Source organism: Euleptes europaea, chromosome 2 (assembly GCF_029931775.1).
Source record: "Euleptes europaea isolate rEulEur1 chromosome 2, rEulEur1.hap1, whole genome shotgun sequence".
In the NCBI taxonomy this organism is placed as follows: domain Eukaryota; kingdom Metazoa; phylum Chordata; class Lepidosauria; order Squamata; family Sphaerodactylidae; genus Euleptes; species Euleptes europaea.
In genome coordinates, this window is record NC_079313.1 from 115514247 (window position 1) to 115534229 (window position 19983).

The 19983-nt window shown below is 45.5% G+C and overlaps 1 protein-coding gene across 1 annotated transcript in view; it reads left to right on the plus strand.

Moving 5' to 3' along the window:
* Positions 1–19983, plus strand: part of JPH2 (junctophilin 2) — an 83709-nt gene that overhangs the window by 9592 nt on the left and 54134 nt on the right. The window contains exon 2 of the mRNA XM_056844101.1: positions 10742–11522. Coding sequence (XP_056700079.1) covers positions 10742–11522 — 781 coding nt within the window. The remainder of the gene's footprint in view (positions 1–10741; positions 11523–19983) is intronic.

The window sequence follows — 19983 nt, forward strand, 5'->3', positions numbered from 1 at the left end:
GAAGTCAGCTCATTGTCCCAAGAGATCTAGGTAGGGTTGCCAACCTCCAGGTGGGGCCTGGAGGTGTCCCGGAATTGCAACTGATCCCCAGACTACAGAGATCAGTTCTCCTACAGAATTTTTTTTGGTTTGGAGAGTCGACTGTATGGCATCATACCCTGCTAAATTCCTTCTGCTCCCCAAACTCCACCCTCCCCAGGCTTCACCTCCCCATCTCAGGAATTTCCCACCCAGGGGTTGGCAACTCTACCTCTAGGGCCCTTTTCAGGTGTTCACTTTTGGTGCACCACACATACTGAGAGCAAGTGGGGAGGAGTACAAGGGGAAAATAAGGTGCCTGCTGTGAGTACTTATTTCCCCCACCTGTGTAGTCTGAAGCATGGATATCTGTGGATATTTCTGATGGCTAATCACATGGATACTATATGGAGAGTTGTTTCATCCCACCTGTTCTTGATTTTGCAAGGTAATGAGAACATCTGGAGATTCGACACTTATGCCAGAATGTGCTGAGTAATCCTGGGTGGCATGAATGTGTGTGGGTATTAATACAACCCTTTACTTAGTGTCCTGGCAGAGTAGGTTATAGAAATTAACTAAGTTCAGGGTAGGTTATAGAAATTTGACCATTAGCAGGTATGAGCAAAGAACTACATATGAGTTCGGAGTACATCTTCATCAGTGGGTTCTGTCATTCCTATGCTCAGGGAGGCAGGATCCGAAAAACCTTTGCTTCCTGTCACATGTGCTAGGACCGCCCTCTGATATCCAGTTCTCTTCCTGCCTTAGAGGGAGAAGCAGCATTTGTGGTTAGCTCTGTAGCAAACCTTCTTTCCTAGCCTTTGCACTTCAATAATTATTCCTGTCTTAACTTTATTTCTGTGTTTTTTCTTAGTCCTAATCTTGGTCTGTGTGCACCCAGCAGCCTTTTCCTCTTGTATCTACGGTTTTCCCTCGTCTTTGACTCTGTCTCCCTCTCCCCTCCTCCGTTTACAATATGTCTGAGAGTGGAGATAGGGCTTCAGAGGAATTAATGTCAGGAGACGAGGAGCAAGTTAAAGGACTCCTTCCCCCCCCCCCCCCGACAGCTTTCCCTACCAGCGTCCAAGAGCCGCGAAGGGGAAAAATGGGCGAATCGGCCCGATTTGCAGGCAGCGGCACAAAAACAGAGCCTCCAGCCGGGAGACGTTCAAAACGGCGCGAAAAAGACGCGCACGGACAAGATGGCCGCCGCAACTCCCCGTTCAGCCTCTAGAGGTTACGAGGGTGAACTTGATCCCAGTGATGCCGGCTCCTCTGGAGTTCATGCGACTGTTGAAAATGTTCATTTTTTAATAGCGGAAGGTGGGGAGGGCAACTAAAGTCTGATAAATTTAATGCGGCAGGCATTGAGAGAGGAGTTTGCCCAAATTAGTGACCATTCTTGTGGGGACGTCACAAGATCCAGAGCCTCATCCCCGGGTTCCAGGGCTTCCATCCACTCTGAGTCAGAACGCGGGGAATGCTCCAGCGACACGCCATGCCTGGCCAACTAAGGCAGCAAGGAAGGCACCATTGTCCTCTTCCAGCAGGAACTGGTCCCCTTCTCCCTCTTCTAGCGATAGAGAAGAGGGCAAGTTCTCCTCAGGAGAAGACAAGGAGGGGGAGGAGACTCAAAATCAGGAACAACAATCCCGGTTATTTGCCGGGGAAGATTATCAGGCGTTCCTTGAGCAAGGTATTGGCAGCCTTAGATCTTCATGAGGATGAGGACTCAGAGGCTTCCAAAAGTAAGGCTAAGTTTAGGGGCATGAAGGAATTCTTCACCAGACTGAGGACCCACACCCGGGTTGTGCCTTTTCCTGAATACTTTGAGGACCTTCTCAAAAATAAATGGGAGAAGCCTCTCTCTAACAGACAGCTCCCCACTGCTGTTAGAAGAATGTAAAATCTAGAGGCCCGAGCTTCTAACCTCCTTCAAGTTCCCTTAGTTGAAGCACCAGTCGCCGCTCTGCAATCCACCGGCTTACTTTCTGAGGATGGGGCTGGCAACATCAGGGACCCTCTAGATAGAAAAGCTGATTATGCTATCAAAAAGGCCCATGAGGCTTTGGCCATATCCATACAAGCATCGGCTATGGCAGCATTGGTGGCTCGGGCATCCATCATGTGGATCAGAAAAATAATTGACCTGATTCCACAAGACAATAAAAGGGTTCTGAGTGGTTTTAACAGAATTCTGAAAGCAGTAAATTTCATGGCGGACTCCACTCTTGATTCTATGACTATGTCAGCCAGGGCACTGGCAGTTTCCTCTGTTTCTAGGAGGGCACTTTGGCTCCGGTCCTGGTCAGCTGACTTCGGTTCCAAATCCATCCTGTTGGGATACCCATTCAAGGGTGATCGGCTCTTCAGCTCTAAACTAGAGGACATACTAGTCGAGACGAAAGACAAGAAAAAGGCCTTGCCAAAATACATAAGGAAAGAAGGTAAGACCTCTTACTCTTCTTCCTTTCGTCCCTTCCGAACCTCTCACACCCTGGCAAGGGGCAGAGCGGACAACAGAAGGAACAACTGGCATTCTGGAAGGGGATCCTTTCGCAAGAGCCCCAGATTTAACAAGGGATTCCAGCCACAACAACACTTGGACAAGTCCAACAGATTTAGTGAGAAACCCGGGAAACAATGACTGCTGGGACAGTCCGGTGGGGGGAAGACTCCAGCTTTTTGCCAATACCTGGGACTCCCTTCACCCAGACACTTGGGTGCAGAAGATTATTCATGAGGGATACAGCCTAGAACTACACAAATCTCCCCAAACCGCTTCTTTCTGTCCCCCTCCTCTTCCAAACCGGACAAGATAGCCCGCAATCAAGCAGCCATAGACCACCTGCTTCAAATCAGGGCAATCGAACCAGTCCCCCAGACAGAACGGTGCACCGGGGTATACTCCGTTTTCTTTACCATTCTGAAGAGAAACGGAGATTGGCACGCAATCCTAAATCTAAAGCACGTCAACAAATTTATCCGGCTCAAACATTTCAGGATGGAGACACTCAGGTCCATCATAGAGGCACTCTGTCCCCAAGTGTTTCTGACGTCGATAGACCTGATGGAAGTGTATTTACACATCCCCATCTACCCTGAGCACCGAATGTTTGTCCGCTTTGCGTACAACCTCCATCACTATCAGTTTCGGGCCCTCCCGTTTGGTCTTTCATCGGCCCCTAGGGTCTTTACCAAGGCCCTGGTGACGTTGGTGGCTCACCTGAGAGAGGTAGGGATCCACGTCTTCCCATATTTAGACGATAGCCTGGTAAGCGCTCCTTCAGAACAATTGTCCTTACAGCACACGGAGACCGTCCTCTGGGCTCTAGAACTCCATGGTTTCCTAGTAAACCGGATCAAGAGCACCCTCTCTCCATCCCAGTTCATCCATCACCTGGGGGTGTTCATAGACACGAACCAGAATGCAGTCTTCCTTCCACCAGACAAGATTTCCTCCATTGTCAAGTTGACAAGGACAGTGATTCTTTCCAAATCCTCCGGCCTGTCGTCCTTAGTCATACTGCAGGGGAAAATGGTGGCATGCATAGAGATTGTGCCATGGGCTCGCCTCCACATGAGGGACCTGCAATGATTTCTCAAGCCATTTCAACTGCAGATAACTCAAAAGAAGAACTCACGCCTCACCATCCCGAGACAAGTGAAGGACAGCTTAAGGTGGTGGACCAGGTCCCACAACCTAGCCAAGGGCCAGAACTATCTCCCGATCTCCACGATCCAGATTTTCACCGATGCCAGCTTGGAAAGCTGGGGGGAGATTCTGCAGCAACAGCACAGGGTCGTTGGACACCGGAAGAGAGTCACCTCCACATAAATAGGCTGGAGTTATGGGCTATCCGGAAAGCCTTGATAGAGTTTCAGCCAAGAATCGAGAACCGTCACATCCTGCTGAGAACGGACAATGTCTCAGCAAAATCTTACATAAACAAGCAAGGCGGATCTCATTCCTCCTCCCTTCACGCAGAAGCCATAACAATTCTGAATTGGCCAGAGGCTCACTTGGCATCCATCAGGGCAGAGCACATAAAAGGAGTACTAAACGAGCAGGCAGATTGGCTCAGCCAACAGCAGGTGGATGAGGGGGAGTGGTCTTTGAAGAGAGAGACCTTCCTTCAAATAATGGAGAAATTCAGAAGACCCATCATGGACCTCTTCACAACAGGTGAAAATCACCAGCTCCCAAGGTTCCTGTCAAGATTTATGCATCCAAGGGCAGAGGGAATAGACGCACTGTTGTCCCTGTGGCCCCGGGGTCTCCTTTATGCATTTCCACCTCTACCAGTGATCTCCAAAGCTCTACGAAAAATCAGACAAGAGAGGGCCCTGGTCATCTTCATAGCCCCTCGATGGCCCCGACAACCTTAGTTCGCGACGAGAGCTATCGATCCAGGAGCCATGGTCCTTATCTCCAGTCCAGGACCTTCTCCAACAGGGTCCCTTAGTACACCCAGATCTAGCCTGGTTAAAGCTGACCGCCTGGCTCTTGAAAGGTCAAGGTTGCTAGAGACGGGCTATACCTCAGAGGTCTTCGACACCATGTTGGAAGCCAGGAAACAATCCACCAGGCGCATATATGATTTTTCCTGGAAGGCCTTCGCTAGATGGTGCGGGAGAAAGCATACTGATCCAGTGACCATTTCCACTGGCAACTTGCTTGACTTTCTCCAGGAGGGATTAGCTCAAGGGCTGAAGGCATCTACTCTCAAACGACAGGTGACGGCGATCGCGACAGTTGTTCCCCAACTGGATGGCTACCCAACTGATGGCTACCCAACGTCAAGGCATCCCCACATAGTCACTTTCTTGAAAGGAGCCTCGGCCATCTCTCCTCTGACAATTAATAGATTTCCGACTTGGAGACTTCACGTGGTACTCCAGGCTCTGACTCGATGCCCATTTGAACCATTATGGGAGGCTTCTCTGGGTAACCTTAGGATGAAAGTGCTCTTCCTCATGGCTGTTACATCAGCTAGAAGGGTGTTGGAACTGGCGGCTTTGTCATCTAGAAAAAGCCTCTGCATCTTCCACGTGGATAAAGTAGTACTACGTCCAGATCCAGCCTTTATCCCGAAGGTAAGTTCTAAGTTCCATAGACAACAGGAACTCCATCTTCCACCCTTCTCATCCAAAGGAGAAGAACTGGCACACTCTGGACGTGAAAAGAGCTTTACACATCTTCTTGAGAAGGACGGAACCTTTCTGGCGCTCGGAGTCTTTATTCGTTTCTATTTCATCACCCAATAAAGGTTGCAAAATGTCAAAGGCAGCTATCAGCAAGCGCATCAAACAGTGTATCCAGCTGTGCTATCAACTTAGCAACATACCAGTGCCGTTAGGAATTACCGCTCACTCAGTCCGCAGCTCCACTACTTCAGCAGCATTTGATGGCCATGCATCCGTGGAAGAAATCTGTAAGGCTGCGACCTGGTCGAGCCCTTCTACGTTCATAAGACACTACAAGATAAATGGCTATTCTTCATCCGACAGGAGAGTCCTCCAGAATGTTGTATCAAATGATCAATGAAGACTCCCTCCCAGTGAATGTCAACTTTTGAAGATCCCGCTGATGAAGATGTACTCCGACCTCTGTGGGAGAACAGAACCTTGGCTTACCTGTGAAGGTTCCTTCTACACTGAGGGAGGAGTACATCTTGCCCACCCAGGGTGAAGAATGTCAAGTATCCAGATAAAGCTGAATTAAAAAAAAAATTAAAATGGGAAAACAATACGTTATATATAGGAATAATAAATAAGGAGAATTAGAATAAAGTATTTTCATGTTCTACTTGTTACTAATTCTCGGTTTTAAGCTGTGTTTCTTGCTGTGGCTGTTCCTTGTTCTTTTGCGTGCACATCTTTCTGTTTTTAAAAATTCTGCTATGGAAGTCCTCGAACTGGCTATCAGAGGGTGGTCCTAGCACATGTGACAGGAAGCAAAGGTTTTTTGGATCCTGCCTCCCTGAGCATAGGAACGACAAAACCTGCTGATGAAGATGTCCTCCTCCCTCAGTGTAGAAGGAACCTTCACAGGTAAGCCAAGGTTCCGTTCTTCTGTGATCCCCCCCCAAATACCACAGACAAGCACAGTGTAATGTTTAAAATGTTTCAAACGGGCACTTCACAGGCCCCTTTAGCATGTCCCAGGGCCAGAGGGATTGTGTTTATCTTGGACCAGTAAAACTGTCTGAGTGGCACATGAACCTTTAAGTCTAGGGTTGCCAGCTCTGAGCTGGGAAATACCTGGAGATTTTGGGGGTGGAATCTAGGGAAGGCAGGGTTTGGAGAGGGAAGAGGGGAGGGACCTCAGCAGAGTATAATGCCAAAGAGTCCACCTTCCAAAACAGCCATTTTCTCTAGGGAACTGATATTGGTCATCTGGAGATCAATTGTAATAACTGGAGATCTCCAGGTGCCACCTGGAGGGTGGCAACCCTACCCCCTTAATGCTATATTTTATTTTAGAAAATGCAGATGTCACCCGTCTAGAAACCTGCTTCGGGCAGCTTGTGAAATCAGAAACAATAAAGCCATTAAAAACTGTATAAAAGTTATCAGAGGTAAACAAGCCATAAAACGGGCTACCCTTGAGGGTATCCTCTGCAGCTATTTATGAGGGAGGTATTTTTTCTTCCCTGCCTGCTCCTTCTGGGGCTTGTTTTAACAGTTAAAGCACCATTAAAAGCTACTGGGAATTAAAATATAAGGAACTGGTTTAGTCCAGTTTTCCATTTGGTTCCGCCCGGCCTACCAACTGCTCTCCAGGATCACAGGCAGAGGTCTTACTCAGATGTGCAGCCTGAGAGCCTCCATCTGTCAAAACCTGGGATTAAAGCCTGGGGCCTACTAGGTACAAAGCCTGTCTGCTGCCCTTCCCAGTACACACAAACTCCGTCCAGAGCTATTTCACCCAAGATGACCACTCTGTTCTCCAGATAGGCTTCGTGCGTCCTCTGGCCCTTGAACGTCCCTAAGGATTATTGTGCTTCACTAACATGAAAGAAGTCATTGGCCGTCTACTGAGGAGGAAGGCTATAAAAATACCCCATGTACAACTGGCAGTTTGCCTATGAGAAAGCAACTCCTTAGGGGAGTGAATGCTTTTATGCTGGTAATAAATATTTGTATTTCTCTAGCATAGTTTATCCCAGGATACCCTTGCTGAATGGAGATTGCAGGGAGGGGGTGGAGTTGGTGGTTTGCTAATTTGAGGACAGGGCTTCATGGTACTGAGTGATGGATAGAAGCGAGTTTTGCTGCATTGGTGGTTTGCCAGTTACTGAGGAAACCATATCAACAGAAGGAAGGCAGCGAAGCAGGGTGGACACACTGGTGAGGGAAATTAATGCCCTGAGGTAATGGATGGAAAGGAACCAGGTTCCTCCTGGGGAGGACTGGCCACGCCAAGGAGGCTTTTGTGAAACTTCACATCTTTCAGTGTTGGGGAAACACAATGGCCTTTCTTTCCAGCTGCCCCCCTTCACAGGAAATACATCACTCTTCTTCTCGTGATCCAAGTAGGAATGATCTCAGGGAAGTCTGGTCTCTCAGCATTTCTGTTGGAGATCCAGGGATACGGTTCCCTTTTTTACAGGTGTGGAAACAGATGAGAGGGAAGAAATGAAATGATTTGCAGGCCCGGCAAATTCTTCCTTATGCTATATCCATTCCCAATAAGAACTGAAGAACTAGAGTATGGGGTGGGGAAGGAGCTCTGTTTGCATTCCAGAGCAGGAAGAGGTAGTTCAGTTCCTGCCTTATAAAGACTTGGTTGGTTTCCCTTCTTCTGTCTCAGAAAACAGCGAAGCAAAATTGCAAGATGCTTTTTTGTATTTATCTTTACAACGAATCTCTCCATAAATCTGAAGCAGTCTCTGAGCTGAGCTGGCTGTTAAGATGAAACAGGCAAGGAGACTTTCCAGAGTGCCTATAGGAGGAGTGGTTTTTTTTTTATTTTTTAAAGCCCTGTCAAATTCACCGTCATTGCAGATTTTACTGTCAAGATGAAAGTAAGAAAGCCTTTGTGCAAAAGTCCAGAGAAGCTCCTTGCACTGCACAGCTATCAAATAATTTTAATTACACGAGAGAGTATAAGAAAAAGATCATAGAATCATAGAGTTGGAAGAGACCACCAGGGTCATCTAGTCCAACCCCCTGCACAATGCAGGACATTCACAACTCCCTCCCCCCCCCACACCCCCAGTGACCAGAAGATGGCCAAGATGCCTTCCCTCTCATCATCTACCTAAGGTCACAGAATCAGCATTGCTGACACAATGTGGCAAACACTGAAGGGAAAGAGGTAGGGTTGCCATTGCCAATTCTGGATTGAGAAATTCCTGGAGATTTTGGGCATGGAGCCTAGGGAGAGTGGAGCTTGGAGAGGGAGGGACCTTAGCAGGGTATAACGCCATAGAGTCCACCCTCCAAAGCAACCATTTTCTCCAGGGGAGGTGATCTCTGTAGCCTGGAGATCAATTATACTCCCAGGAGATCTCCAGGCCCCACCTGGAGGTTGGCAACCCTAGGAAGAAGAACAGGGCGCCTATCCTTAGTCACCTTATGCAGTATCCATCAAGGAATCGTGATACTCCATGGAAGCACATTCATTGCAATCTGCCAAATAACCCAATACACTGGGGTGGGTGTGGGTGGGGGAGAACTGGATTTTTCCAGCCACAGAATTTGAGTGCTAGAAAAATGAGAGATGCTTGTAAAAGAAGTGTAACACTCAGTGAAGATGTATGGCTTGTGCTCTGTGAAACAACTGTACATTTGTTACTCATAAACATGGAAAAAGTTTGTGTAGAAAGTATCTTTATTTACAAACGTTTCTATTCTGTTTTAAAAGCCAGCATGGGATAGTGGTTAAACTAGAGTCTGGGAGACCCAGGTTCAAATCCCCACTCTACCATGGAAGCTAGGGAGGTGGCCTTGGGCCAGTCACACACTCTTAGCCTAACCTACCTCACAGGGTTGTTACGAGGATCAGGTGGCAATGGGAAGAATAATGTCTCTTTGTATGTATGTGCTTCACCAAGTTCCTGATTATGCTGACCGCTGATGTCTTTGCTCTTTAGCCTCTCTCCTTTTGTGGAAGCCGAAACAATTGGCTATAAATCTAAAAATAAAATGAGTTGTATTTTGAGCTCAATCTCCCTGTATTAAGATAACTTGAGATAGTTTTGCCCACTGATAGTCTAATTTACACAAAAAGTGCCTTTATTACAAACCATGGTAAATGCCTCATGAAGGCCTTTTCACTGTTGTAAAGCAACCAATTATGAGAAGTATATGAAACAAATTTTAGGGCTGGGTTGAAAGTTCATAGCTGAATTTTTCTAGCATGAAATCAGGCCATTTGGAAGGGGGGTAGGGTTGCCAACCTCCAGGTACTAGCTGGGGATTTGCTATTACAACTGATCTTCAGCAGATAGAGATCAGTTCACCGGGAGAAAATGGCCGCTTTGGCAATTGGACTCTATGGCATTGAAATCCCTCCCCAAACCCCACCCTCCTCAGGCTCTTTCCCAAAAACCTCCCACTGGTGGCAAAGAGGAACCTGGCAACCCTAAAGGGGGGTGGAGAAAGGTTTCATGAAAGCCCCCCCCCACACACGCACACACATATTTCATTGCTTGTCCCTTCGATCATGCTTTCCAACATGGCTGGGCACTAGTTCTTCTCCTTTTTCCTTTAGTAAGAAAAGCAAGATTTCATGCAGGAAGTATTGCCCTTGCTCGTATTTTCCTTCTGATATCGTCCTGTATCTAAAAAGCCATACGTGGCATCACAATGTGTCTAAAATAGAATAGGACCAATGCTTCCTCCCCTCAGTTTGGCCTTTTTCTTTTTGGTTAAAGAAAGCAGGAAGAAAATGGTCCCGTTTTCAGTAAGTGGGATTAGCTATCAGTAAGTGAGGTGAGTCTTACAATTTTTTTTTTGTAGTTCTTGCCCCCAGTGAGTAAAAAGGGAAGTCATAAACATGGCAGTGAAATTGGATGGGAAAAAGATTCTGGTTCAACCTTGATAGGTTCTTCTTTGAACTGTTCAGGTCCACCATAATAAACATTCACGGGAAGGTGGAGTAAACTACAAAATGGTTGCTGCAGGAAGCTGAGCTAACTACAAAATACCAGGGAACAAGGTTCTACATCATTCTGGTAGTAAATCTGTAAGATTTCATAAAGAAGCATTCAGACAGAATGCCTTTTAGAACAAACGTATGGTTTTAAAGGGTGGGTTGTTGTTTTTTCTTTGTTTGCATATACACAGTTTGCCTTCATTCACACAGTGAAGATCCTTGTACTATGGTGGCAGCTGCTGCCAAAGCAATTTTAAAAAAATAAGCTCAGCCAGTCAGATGTCCAGTGGCCAATCAGATGTCCTGCTAAGCAGAAGCCCTACTGGCCCCTCCCACTTTCTAAAAACACTTGGTGGGCACCAGGAAAGGTGTAGGTGAGCACTATAGCACCCATGGGCACCAGGTTGGAGATCCCTGGGCTAGAAGATTCTTGGAGCAGTTTTTCCTAAATACAGTGTTCCGTCATGGACAGCTGAAACTGGAAAGTAGGTGGAATAAAGATTATTAGTGGAAAGCCTACGATTGTGAATCTATTTGCTGCCTGAATAACTGTGCTTACCTATACATTATAAGATAAAAGTTGTGGCTTAACTTAGTCCTCGTTCTTGTTTCTAGGCACTTACCAAGGCCAGTTCACCAATGGTATGCGCCATGGTTATGGTGTCAGGCAGAGCGTCCCTTATGGCATGGCAGCTGTGGTCCGCAACCCTCTAAGGACCTCCCTTACTTCCTTACGTAGTGAGCACAGCAATGGCACCCTGCTGCAACACGATTCCCCCTCGGCTAACCTGGAGAACGTTCCCATGACACCTACAATCACACGGGGCGGTTTTGCTCTCAGCTTGTATGCAGATGCAGATGCTGGAAAGCTGAAGAAGGGAGGGCTCTTCAGACGGAGCTCCCTCTTCGGGAAGTTAAAGAAATCCGACTCAAAGACTTCCTTGTCCAGCCAAAGGAGTCGGCTCAGTTTCCTGAAGAGCGAGAGCGGGATAAGTTCTGGTAGCGATGTCGCCTCCACAGCTAGCTTGGGGGAAGGAGCAGAGGGAGAGGACTTCCCGCCTTTTGATGCTGACATTGACGCCACCACTACGGAGTCCTACATGGGCGAGTGGAAGAATGACAAGCGCTCTGGGTTCGGCGTGAGCGAGAGGTCGAGCGGCCTGAAGTACGAGGGCGAATGGCTGGATAATGTTCGGCATGGATATGGCTGCACCACGTTGCCTGACGGGAAGAAGGAAGAAGGGAAGTACCGGATGAACGTTCTGATCAAAGGCATGAAGAAGCGGGTGATACCTCTGAAAAGCGCCAAGATAAGGCAGAAAGTGGACCGGAACATAGAAGGAGCTCAGAAGGCAGCGACCATTGCCAAACAGAAATCTGAGATTGCAGCTTCCAGGTAAGAGCTCAGAACCCGCAGCTGCCTGAATTGAGGCAGTATTGAAACTAGGGCTGTTGAATTAAAAAAAAAAATCGGTATAGTTCGGATTCGGCTGAATTCGGCCCGTTTAAATTCGGCATATGCCGAAGTCCGAACTCCCCCACTTCGGGTCCGTGCAATTCGGCGGGAATTCAAAGTTTGGAAAAAAAATTCAGCCGAATAAAGCCATTAAAAACACAACAGTGCCTTTCCGCGGCTCTGGGGGGGCATTTTTGGGGGTAGAGGTCCCAAACTTTCAGCAGAGCTTCAAAGGACGTTTCTTGAAAGACCCCCCAAGTTTTGTAAAGATTGGGTCAGGGGGGGCTGAGATATGGGCCCCGAAAGGGGTCCCCCCCACCCTTAATGTGCATCTCTGAGCAGAGCTTGCCCACGCACAAAGCTCCCAGCCCCGACAATCAGCTGAGAAGTTTTTTATGAATGAGGGAAAACCTGAAGACACACAACTGAAACCCCCCCTCAAACCTGGGAGAGAGAGACTCGAGGGGGAACACACACCCCAGGCAGAACCGGCAAAAGCCCCCTTTGGCTCCCCCCCCACAGAAACTGCTCCCTCCCCATACACACACAGACTCTGCTTCCCCCACACACACACACAGGAGAAAAATTATAAATTAAAGCCCCCAAAGGGGTCTTACTGTGGCTGTCTTCTGTTCCATCAGGAGGGGCTGGGGAGAACTGGGTAATCCAAGACGTTTCCATTTAGGCACGGGACGTTTTGCTCTGGAGGAGATGCATACAGGATCCCATTCATCCCAATAGGGAAAAGGGGAAAGGGGAAAGCCCATATCTCGGGACCCCCTGACCCAATGTTTACAAAACTTGGGTGGTCTCTTAAGAAGGCTTGCCTGAAGCTCCGCTCAAAGTTTGGGATCTGCACCCCCAAAAATGCGCCCCCTGCAGCCACGGAAAGAGAAAAGGGGGGAGCCAATATTTCTGCCCCCACTGAACCCATCTTTACAAAGCTTGGGTGGTATCTTAAGAAGGATTGTCTGAAGCTATGCTGAAAGTTTGGGGGCTGTATCCCCAAAAAAGCATCCCCTGCAGCCATGGAAATGGAAAAGGGGGGAGGTAAAAGGGATGGAGCCCATATCTCGAGACCCCCTGACCCAATGTTTACAAAACTTGGGGGGTATCTTAAGAAGGCTCATCTGAAGCTCCATTGACAGTTTGGGGTCTGTACCCCCAAAAATGCGCCCCCTGCAGCCATGGAAAGAAAAAGGGGGAGAGCCCATATCTCGGGACCCCCTGACCCAATGTTTACAAAACTTGGGTGGTCTCTTAAGAAGGCTTGTCTGAATATCTGCTGAAAGTTTTGTGTCTGTACCCCAAAAAATACGCTCCCTGCAGCCACAGAAAGGAGCAAATGTGCACAAGCACCCCCCCACACACACACGAAGATTTCCCTCTCTCTCTCTCCCCGGCCGGGCCGCACATCAGCTGATTCCTCCAGTACTCAATCCTGACTGATTGGCCAGAAGAAGACCCAGCTTGGCCACCAATTGGCCGGGGGAGGAGAATGCTGCTTACTGATGGTTATGCTGCTTACTGACGGCCGAATTGGCCGGATTTATTCGTGAACTCCCGAACTCGCTGAATTCGGTCCCCCCGGTTGCCCGCCATTTTTGAGTTCGGTTCGTCCCGAACTAAAAACCACCGAATCAGGGGAAATTCGGCTGTTTTTCAGTTCGGGCCGAACCGAATCAACAGCCCTAATTTAAACTATTTAAAATTATAAATCGGTATTTGCAACTGATGATCAATTTCTAGAAGCGTACATACACACATATATAAATCTTTGATACATTTCAAAATCTGTGTTAGATCACAATTTAGGATATGCAAACAAATTCCTGGAAACGGAATAATGCAGTATTTGGTGCTAAGGATGAAATTATTCACCCACGGGATAATTCCTGTAGGCAAATGCACTTATATCCTTCTCTGTTTGAACATGCCCTTGAGACTGAGTGATAGATACGTGGAGAACTGCTGGAGGATAATGAAGAATTCTTATGATTGATATGCTATGCTTTATTATTAATGTGATGGAGCACAGTTTCAAGAAGTGGTTATTGTGCGGCCATGGCTTTGGGAAGGTTAATATTGGACGACGTATGTCACTGACTTGTACCACGTCAAACCATTCTCCCTGTTTTGTGACCTCTGGTTAATGAAAGCTTTGTGAGGTCTTAAGCTGAAATATCACCTGAGAAGCCAATATGGACAAGACTGGGGTGATCTGGATTTTACTGTCCAAGTGGGAGCGCCCCCCTCCAACTTTGCTGTAATCTTTCCCAAAACATGTCAAGAAAGCAGTTTTGGGAAAGATCACAGAAAAGATTGGAGGTCCATAGAAGCAGCATGATGCTATGGGGAAGTGGGGGGGGATAATCTTCTTCCCAGTGTGATCCAGGCTGGGCAAAAATGTGTGTGTAATTGACCTTGTTGAGAAGTAGCAATTCATAGCTTATTATTAAGATATTTTATGGCCTATACTACAGTGTGGTGTAGTGGTTAAGAGCGGTGGACTCTGATCTGGAGAACCGGGTTTGATTCCCCACTCCTCCACATGAGCGGTGTACTCTGATCTGGTGAACTGGGTTTGTTTCCCTGCTCCTCCACATGAAGCCAGCTGGGGGACCTTAGGCTAGTCACAGTTCTCTCCGAACTCTCTCAGCCCTCACAAGGTCTCTGTTGTGGGGAGTGGAAAAGAAGGAGATTCCAAGCCGGTTTGATTCTTCTTAAAGGTAGAGAAAATCAGCATATAAAAACCAACTCTCCTCCTCCTCCTCCTTGAAGTATTAATACTGACACGTGCTGTTCACTGACGATCCAATACCCTGGAGCTCTGATTACAAGATTTCAGCTGTTCCAAAGGAACGTATCTTGAGGATCTTGCTCTCATTAAAAAGTTTGAAATATTATGGGAAAACAGCCTTGAAAATATGAAAATGTGTAATCATTGTCCTGACCGCTGTCCTAATACTATGTGTTGGAGTAGGGGGCTGTAAGCCAATGAATCTTTTAAATATATATATGGGAGGAATCCCAGGGAGGTTGTTTAATGCAAGCCCTTACATTTCTGCCCTGTATGCCAACTGTGGAAGCAGTTTTCTTATGCATTCTTTCAGGACAGGGATATAATTATCACCCCGTTTAGTTCTAGTGAAGCTCAGAACTGCTTGCGGTGATCTTAAAACCTTCATCAAAGAAGCAGCCAAGCAGACCAGGTGCCCTGATCTGTATACCATATACCAAGATAATTAATGTTGCACTTGCTCAATTACTTGTCTGACACAAATGCAGCAGCTTTTGCCTTGATATAATTTATGTTACGGATGTTCTTTAAAATAGATTGCCCCATCATCTTTCGGTAGACATCTCATTCCAACTTCTTGCAATAAATTTGTTGGTCTTTAAGGTGCAGCAAGACTCTGGTTTTCGGTTTCTGTTGCAAGAGACTTATTACAGCTACCACTCCGGAATTAATCGGTAGTTTCAAAGGCAGGCAGCCAAAAGAAAATACTACTTAATGGAGCATCTAATTAACTTATGAAATATCACTGCAACAAGATAAGGAGATAACCATCTAAACCAGTGACTTTTCTTAATTGGGGAGGGGGGGCATCTTGGATCACCGCTCATTCTCTTAGCCATTGTGCTATGCCAACTCAATAGGGTTTCCAGGTACGGGTTGGGAAATACCTGGAGATTTTGGGGGCGGAGCCTGAGGAGGGCAGGGTTTGGGGAGGGGAAGGCTTCAATGCCATAGAGTCCAGTGGCCAAAGTGGCCATTTTCTTCAGGTGAACTGATCTCAATCGGCTGGAGATCAGTTGTAATAGCGGGAGATCTCCAACCACCACCTGGAGGTTGGCAACCCTACAACTCACACAAACCACCCTCCTCACCATGTGAGTGCAAGTTTCACCATTACTAGGATTAGGTTACCAGAGCTTGTGGATAATAAAAGGGAGGGGCTGTTGCCCAGTAGTTGCGCACCCTGTTTTACATATAGAAGGCCCCATGTCCAATCCCTGCCATCTTCAGTTAAAAAAAAGATAGCAGGTAGAAGGGCTAGGAAAGACCTCTGCCTGTACAGGTGGTGCACTTAGGTAGAAGCCAAAACACAGAGAGGGAGAGCAGGAGCAATCTTACTGGCCCCATCCTCCACCTACGCATGATCACTAGAACATGGGGATGTAGGGTTGCCAATCCCCAGGTACTAGCTGGAGATCTCCTGATATTACAGCTGATCTCCAGCCGATAGAGATCAGTTCACTTGGAGAAAATGGCCGCTTTGGCCATTGGACTCTATGGCATTGAAGTCCCTCCCCTCCCCAAACCCCGCCCTCCTCAGGCTCCACCCCAAAAACCTCCCACCGGTGGCAAAGAGGGACCTGGCAACTTTATGGGTATGCCACTTACTTGTGCCAGCTTTGTCTCCTTGTTTGCCATTCAAAGGCAGCTCCAGCTGTTCTGATTTTGGACCATGTTTCCTTACAAATCCAGTATTTTCACTTTGGATCTTTTTTTCTTTTTTTTTTAAGCAAAAACAATTTCCAGGGCCCTGTTTGATACAAACACTAAAGTATGTTTGAAGTGGGGGAAAGGTCTCCAGATCTGAAACTGTTTTGACAAGGCTTTTTTGAACTACTACAAATGGTTTTTTTTAAAGTGTTGCTTAAAAGGACTTGCAGTCCTTTTGGTTGCTCGCAAATGTAAGCGTTGTGTTCATAAGCTTTTCTGATATGTGGATTTACATTCTTTTGAATTACATGCTTTTGAATGAACTCCCCCCCCCCTTCAATTGGTGCTTACTTGTCTTGAACAATTTACTGCAATGAAATCACACTCATTTGGGCTCGGAGGCAGAATTTGGCTGTGCTTTCGGACCGACAGCCTCAGTTACACACACAGACTGATTTTCTTCATGAAGACATATTTACAATACTTAAGGCTGCCTGGTCCACTCTTGATCTTCCCATCATTCCTGAAACTGCCAATGGCATAGAAGTGTCTGGATTAATTTTGTTTGTGTGGAACGTTCCAGCTACGATTATATTCTACAATTCATTTAAAAATGGTTTTATTACAAACATATTTGAACATCTTTATTATTTTTTAAAAATATATAGCTGTTTTAATCATTTTTGCCCAGCTTGGTCACAGTCTCTAGGATTACCTTCAGGACGTTTCTTCCTAATTATCCATTCCTGGCTTTTGCTAAGAAACTGTAGTGTATTTTTAAAAAATATATAGCCAGGAAATCTCTATTTTCTGAACTCCTCACTTGCCAACAGCAACAGTGGTCCTTTTTCCTGTTACAGTTTTGGTGTTTCTGCCTCACATAGTGGGAGAGTGCGCTATACATGTACCATGTTGCCCTATTCAAACAAAATAGCAATGTAGCTGTTGAGAGGATTGCACACAGTGCGCTGTCCCCACATGTGAGGTAGGAGAACCAAATTAGTAGTGACTGAAAAGGACTACTTTGTCCCAATAAAACTGCTTTATACTGAGTCAGACCGTTGGTTCATATGGTTCAATAATGTCTGGTTCGACAGGCATAGCTCTCCAGGGTTTCAGGCAGAGAAAGGCCTTCCCAGTACGTGCCTGCCCCCTTGATATTCTTTAAGTGGAGATGCTGAGGATTGAACCAGGGACCTCCTGCATGCATGGCATTCACTTTCCCACTGAGCCATAGCCCATCCCCAATGGTGTTGTTTCTAGGAGGGTATAACCTACCGTAAATCATTCCGTGAATAGGCATCCAAGGTTTACAGAACCTGGAGGACAAAAATCAATGACAAACATGAAAATGAATGGGCGCCGTGCAAGCCCCCTCTCAGGTTCATGCGCTTTTCCCATTCATTTTGATGGGGCTTGTTCAAGAAAGCTTTCTGATGGGCTGTAAGCTTTATTAAACAGATAGACTGCTCAGTCTTCTAGTAGTGATTCATTTTTCTCAGCAAAAATTTTAATTGGAGACTAGCAGATGCTTGAGGTAATAGACTTTGCCATAAAAGGCCTGGGATAATTTTACAGTCATGCTTTTGAATCAACAGAACTAACTAATATTCATGTGGAGGCATAAATAAGGAATTAGTTTGTTGATGGATGGCCTGTTTTTATGGCAGTGTTTGTTCTTGGCTAATGGCTGTAGCTTCCCAAGTATAAAATAAAGATGCATTGCATTGTTGCCAATAGTAAACATGCATTTAAATTGCTACTTTGCTTAATAAAGTACACAAAAGAGGGAAATTGGCTTCTATTTCTATATGTTTTGGGAGAAGAAAACATTGATTTGTTTAATCTGCATGTGTTATTCACAACAAATGTGATATGAGTATTTAGTACTTGGATATTTTCGTCCAGATATAGGAAGTATTGTAATAAGTTGCTGTAGGTAATAAGTGTTGTGGTGACTTACAGGGCCTGGCAATAATATTGACAACAGAGTTCCCAGGATGTCTAATCAAAACCCATTTTTGAAGCCACACAGTGCTTTCACTCACTAACTTGATCAACTCCCAGTTTGCAGCAAAGTTCCTTGAGGTTCTTGTTAGCGCCCAGTTTATCAGAATGTAATCAACAATACATAAGGAGACTAGGTCTCAAACTTTGAGAGCAAATGCGTTATAATGGTTAGAGTGTTAGACTAGAATCTGGGAAACCCAGGTTCGAATCCCCATTCTGCCATGGAGGTTTGCTGGGTGATCTTGGGCCAGTCATACAGTCAGCCTAACCTACCTCACAGTGTTGTGAGGATAAAATGGACGAAAAAAGAAGAGTTGGTTTGTCTGTGCGATTTTCTCTACATTTTTAAGGAGAATCAAACCGGCTTACAATCCCTTCCTCTCCTCACAACAGACACCTTGTGAAGTAGGTGAGGCTAAGAGAGCTCGAAGAGAACTGTGACTAGCCCAAGGTCACCCAGCTGGCTTCATGTGTAGGAGTAGGAAACTAACACAGTTCACTACATTAGAGTCCACTGCTCATGTGGAGGAGTGGGGAATCAAACCCAGTTCTCCAGATTAGAGTCCACAGCTTTTTAAAAAAAATTTTTTTATTATTTTCCCAAAAATATTAAGCACATAGCTTAACAATTGACATAAACAGTAAAAAGTAAAAACAGATAGGAAACATTGTTAAAAATATTTGTATATAATCAAAGAAATATTGACTTCCCCTATACCTCCCTCCATCTTGTGATAAATTAGTAATCTCTTTTGCATAAAATTCTAATCCTGATATTATTATTAATATTTATTAATCTCTTTGACATTTATATTTTTCAGAGAGAAAAAATTAATAGTTAATACTATCATATAAAAGAAAGAGAAAAAGAAAAAAGAAGAAAGATAGTGAATCTCACTAATAATAAATGGATTAGAATAGTAGAAAACATTTAATTACTTCCATTAAAAATTAATTATTTTGTAAGTACTTCATTTCTCCCAAACACTCATTTAATACATATTATATTTCTAGTAAATTAATATCATATATGATTCTATTTCCATTAAAGCCAATCCTTTTAAGTCCCTTTGTCCGGAATTTCCAGCATTTCCTTCTTTTCCTCATTAACAGTAAGCGTCGAAGAGCATCCTTGGAAGTTGTTGGTAGGGTTTCTTCTGCAGATAGATGATCTTCATAGTAAATCCACGTTGCAATCTCTTCCATCCCACATTCAAAGAAAAAGATCCCGACACCTCCAGTTTTTCTACTCATTAAGTCCTCCAAGCAGGTGTTAAAAAGTTCATGAGGCAGATTGAAGAGACAGAAGTCAAAGTCACTCACATTCAGATCCTTTGTTGTCAGCTGGGCTATTGCAGTTTGTTTATTGTAGTTCTCCGTTTCCTTTGCAAGATTCTTCTGTTCTTCGTCTCTCTTGTCAACTTGAGGGCCCTCTAGTATCACCTCTGACCTCATTGTGATAATTTGGGTTTTTATGTCTTTGAGATCGTCTAAGATAATGTCCAGTTTTTGATTAATAAGTTGATATTGAATGTTCGTCGAAGCAGAGAATTGTTCCAGCTGTTTAGTCAGATATTCCACGGTTGCTACTTCTGAAAATTCTGTTAAAACTCAGTTGGTAAAATCCAGGCAAATACACCAGTGTAGTAAATAACAAAGACGTGCTGCAGGAATCAGGGTCGTAAACGTTTCGTCTTCCTTATGTTCAGGAACTTGGGAGATATTTGCCAGTTACACACTAATGCCACACTTCCGATTCCAAGTTCTCTGGCTCTCTCTCAATGATAGATTGTTTCCGGGAAGGACGTGGCAGGGAAGCTTTATTTAGTTAGAAAGACGACTCTTCGGGGGGGGGGATTACTCCTCCACCCTCCCCTTTATATATAGTAGTTCCTGATTGGTAACTGAAGCGTCTTTCAAAAATCTTAGTTGTTATTCATT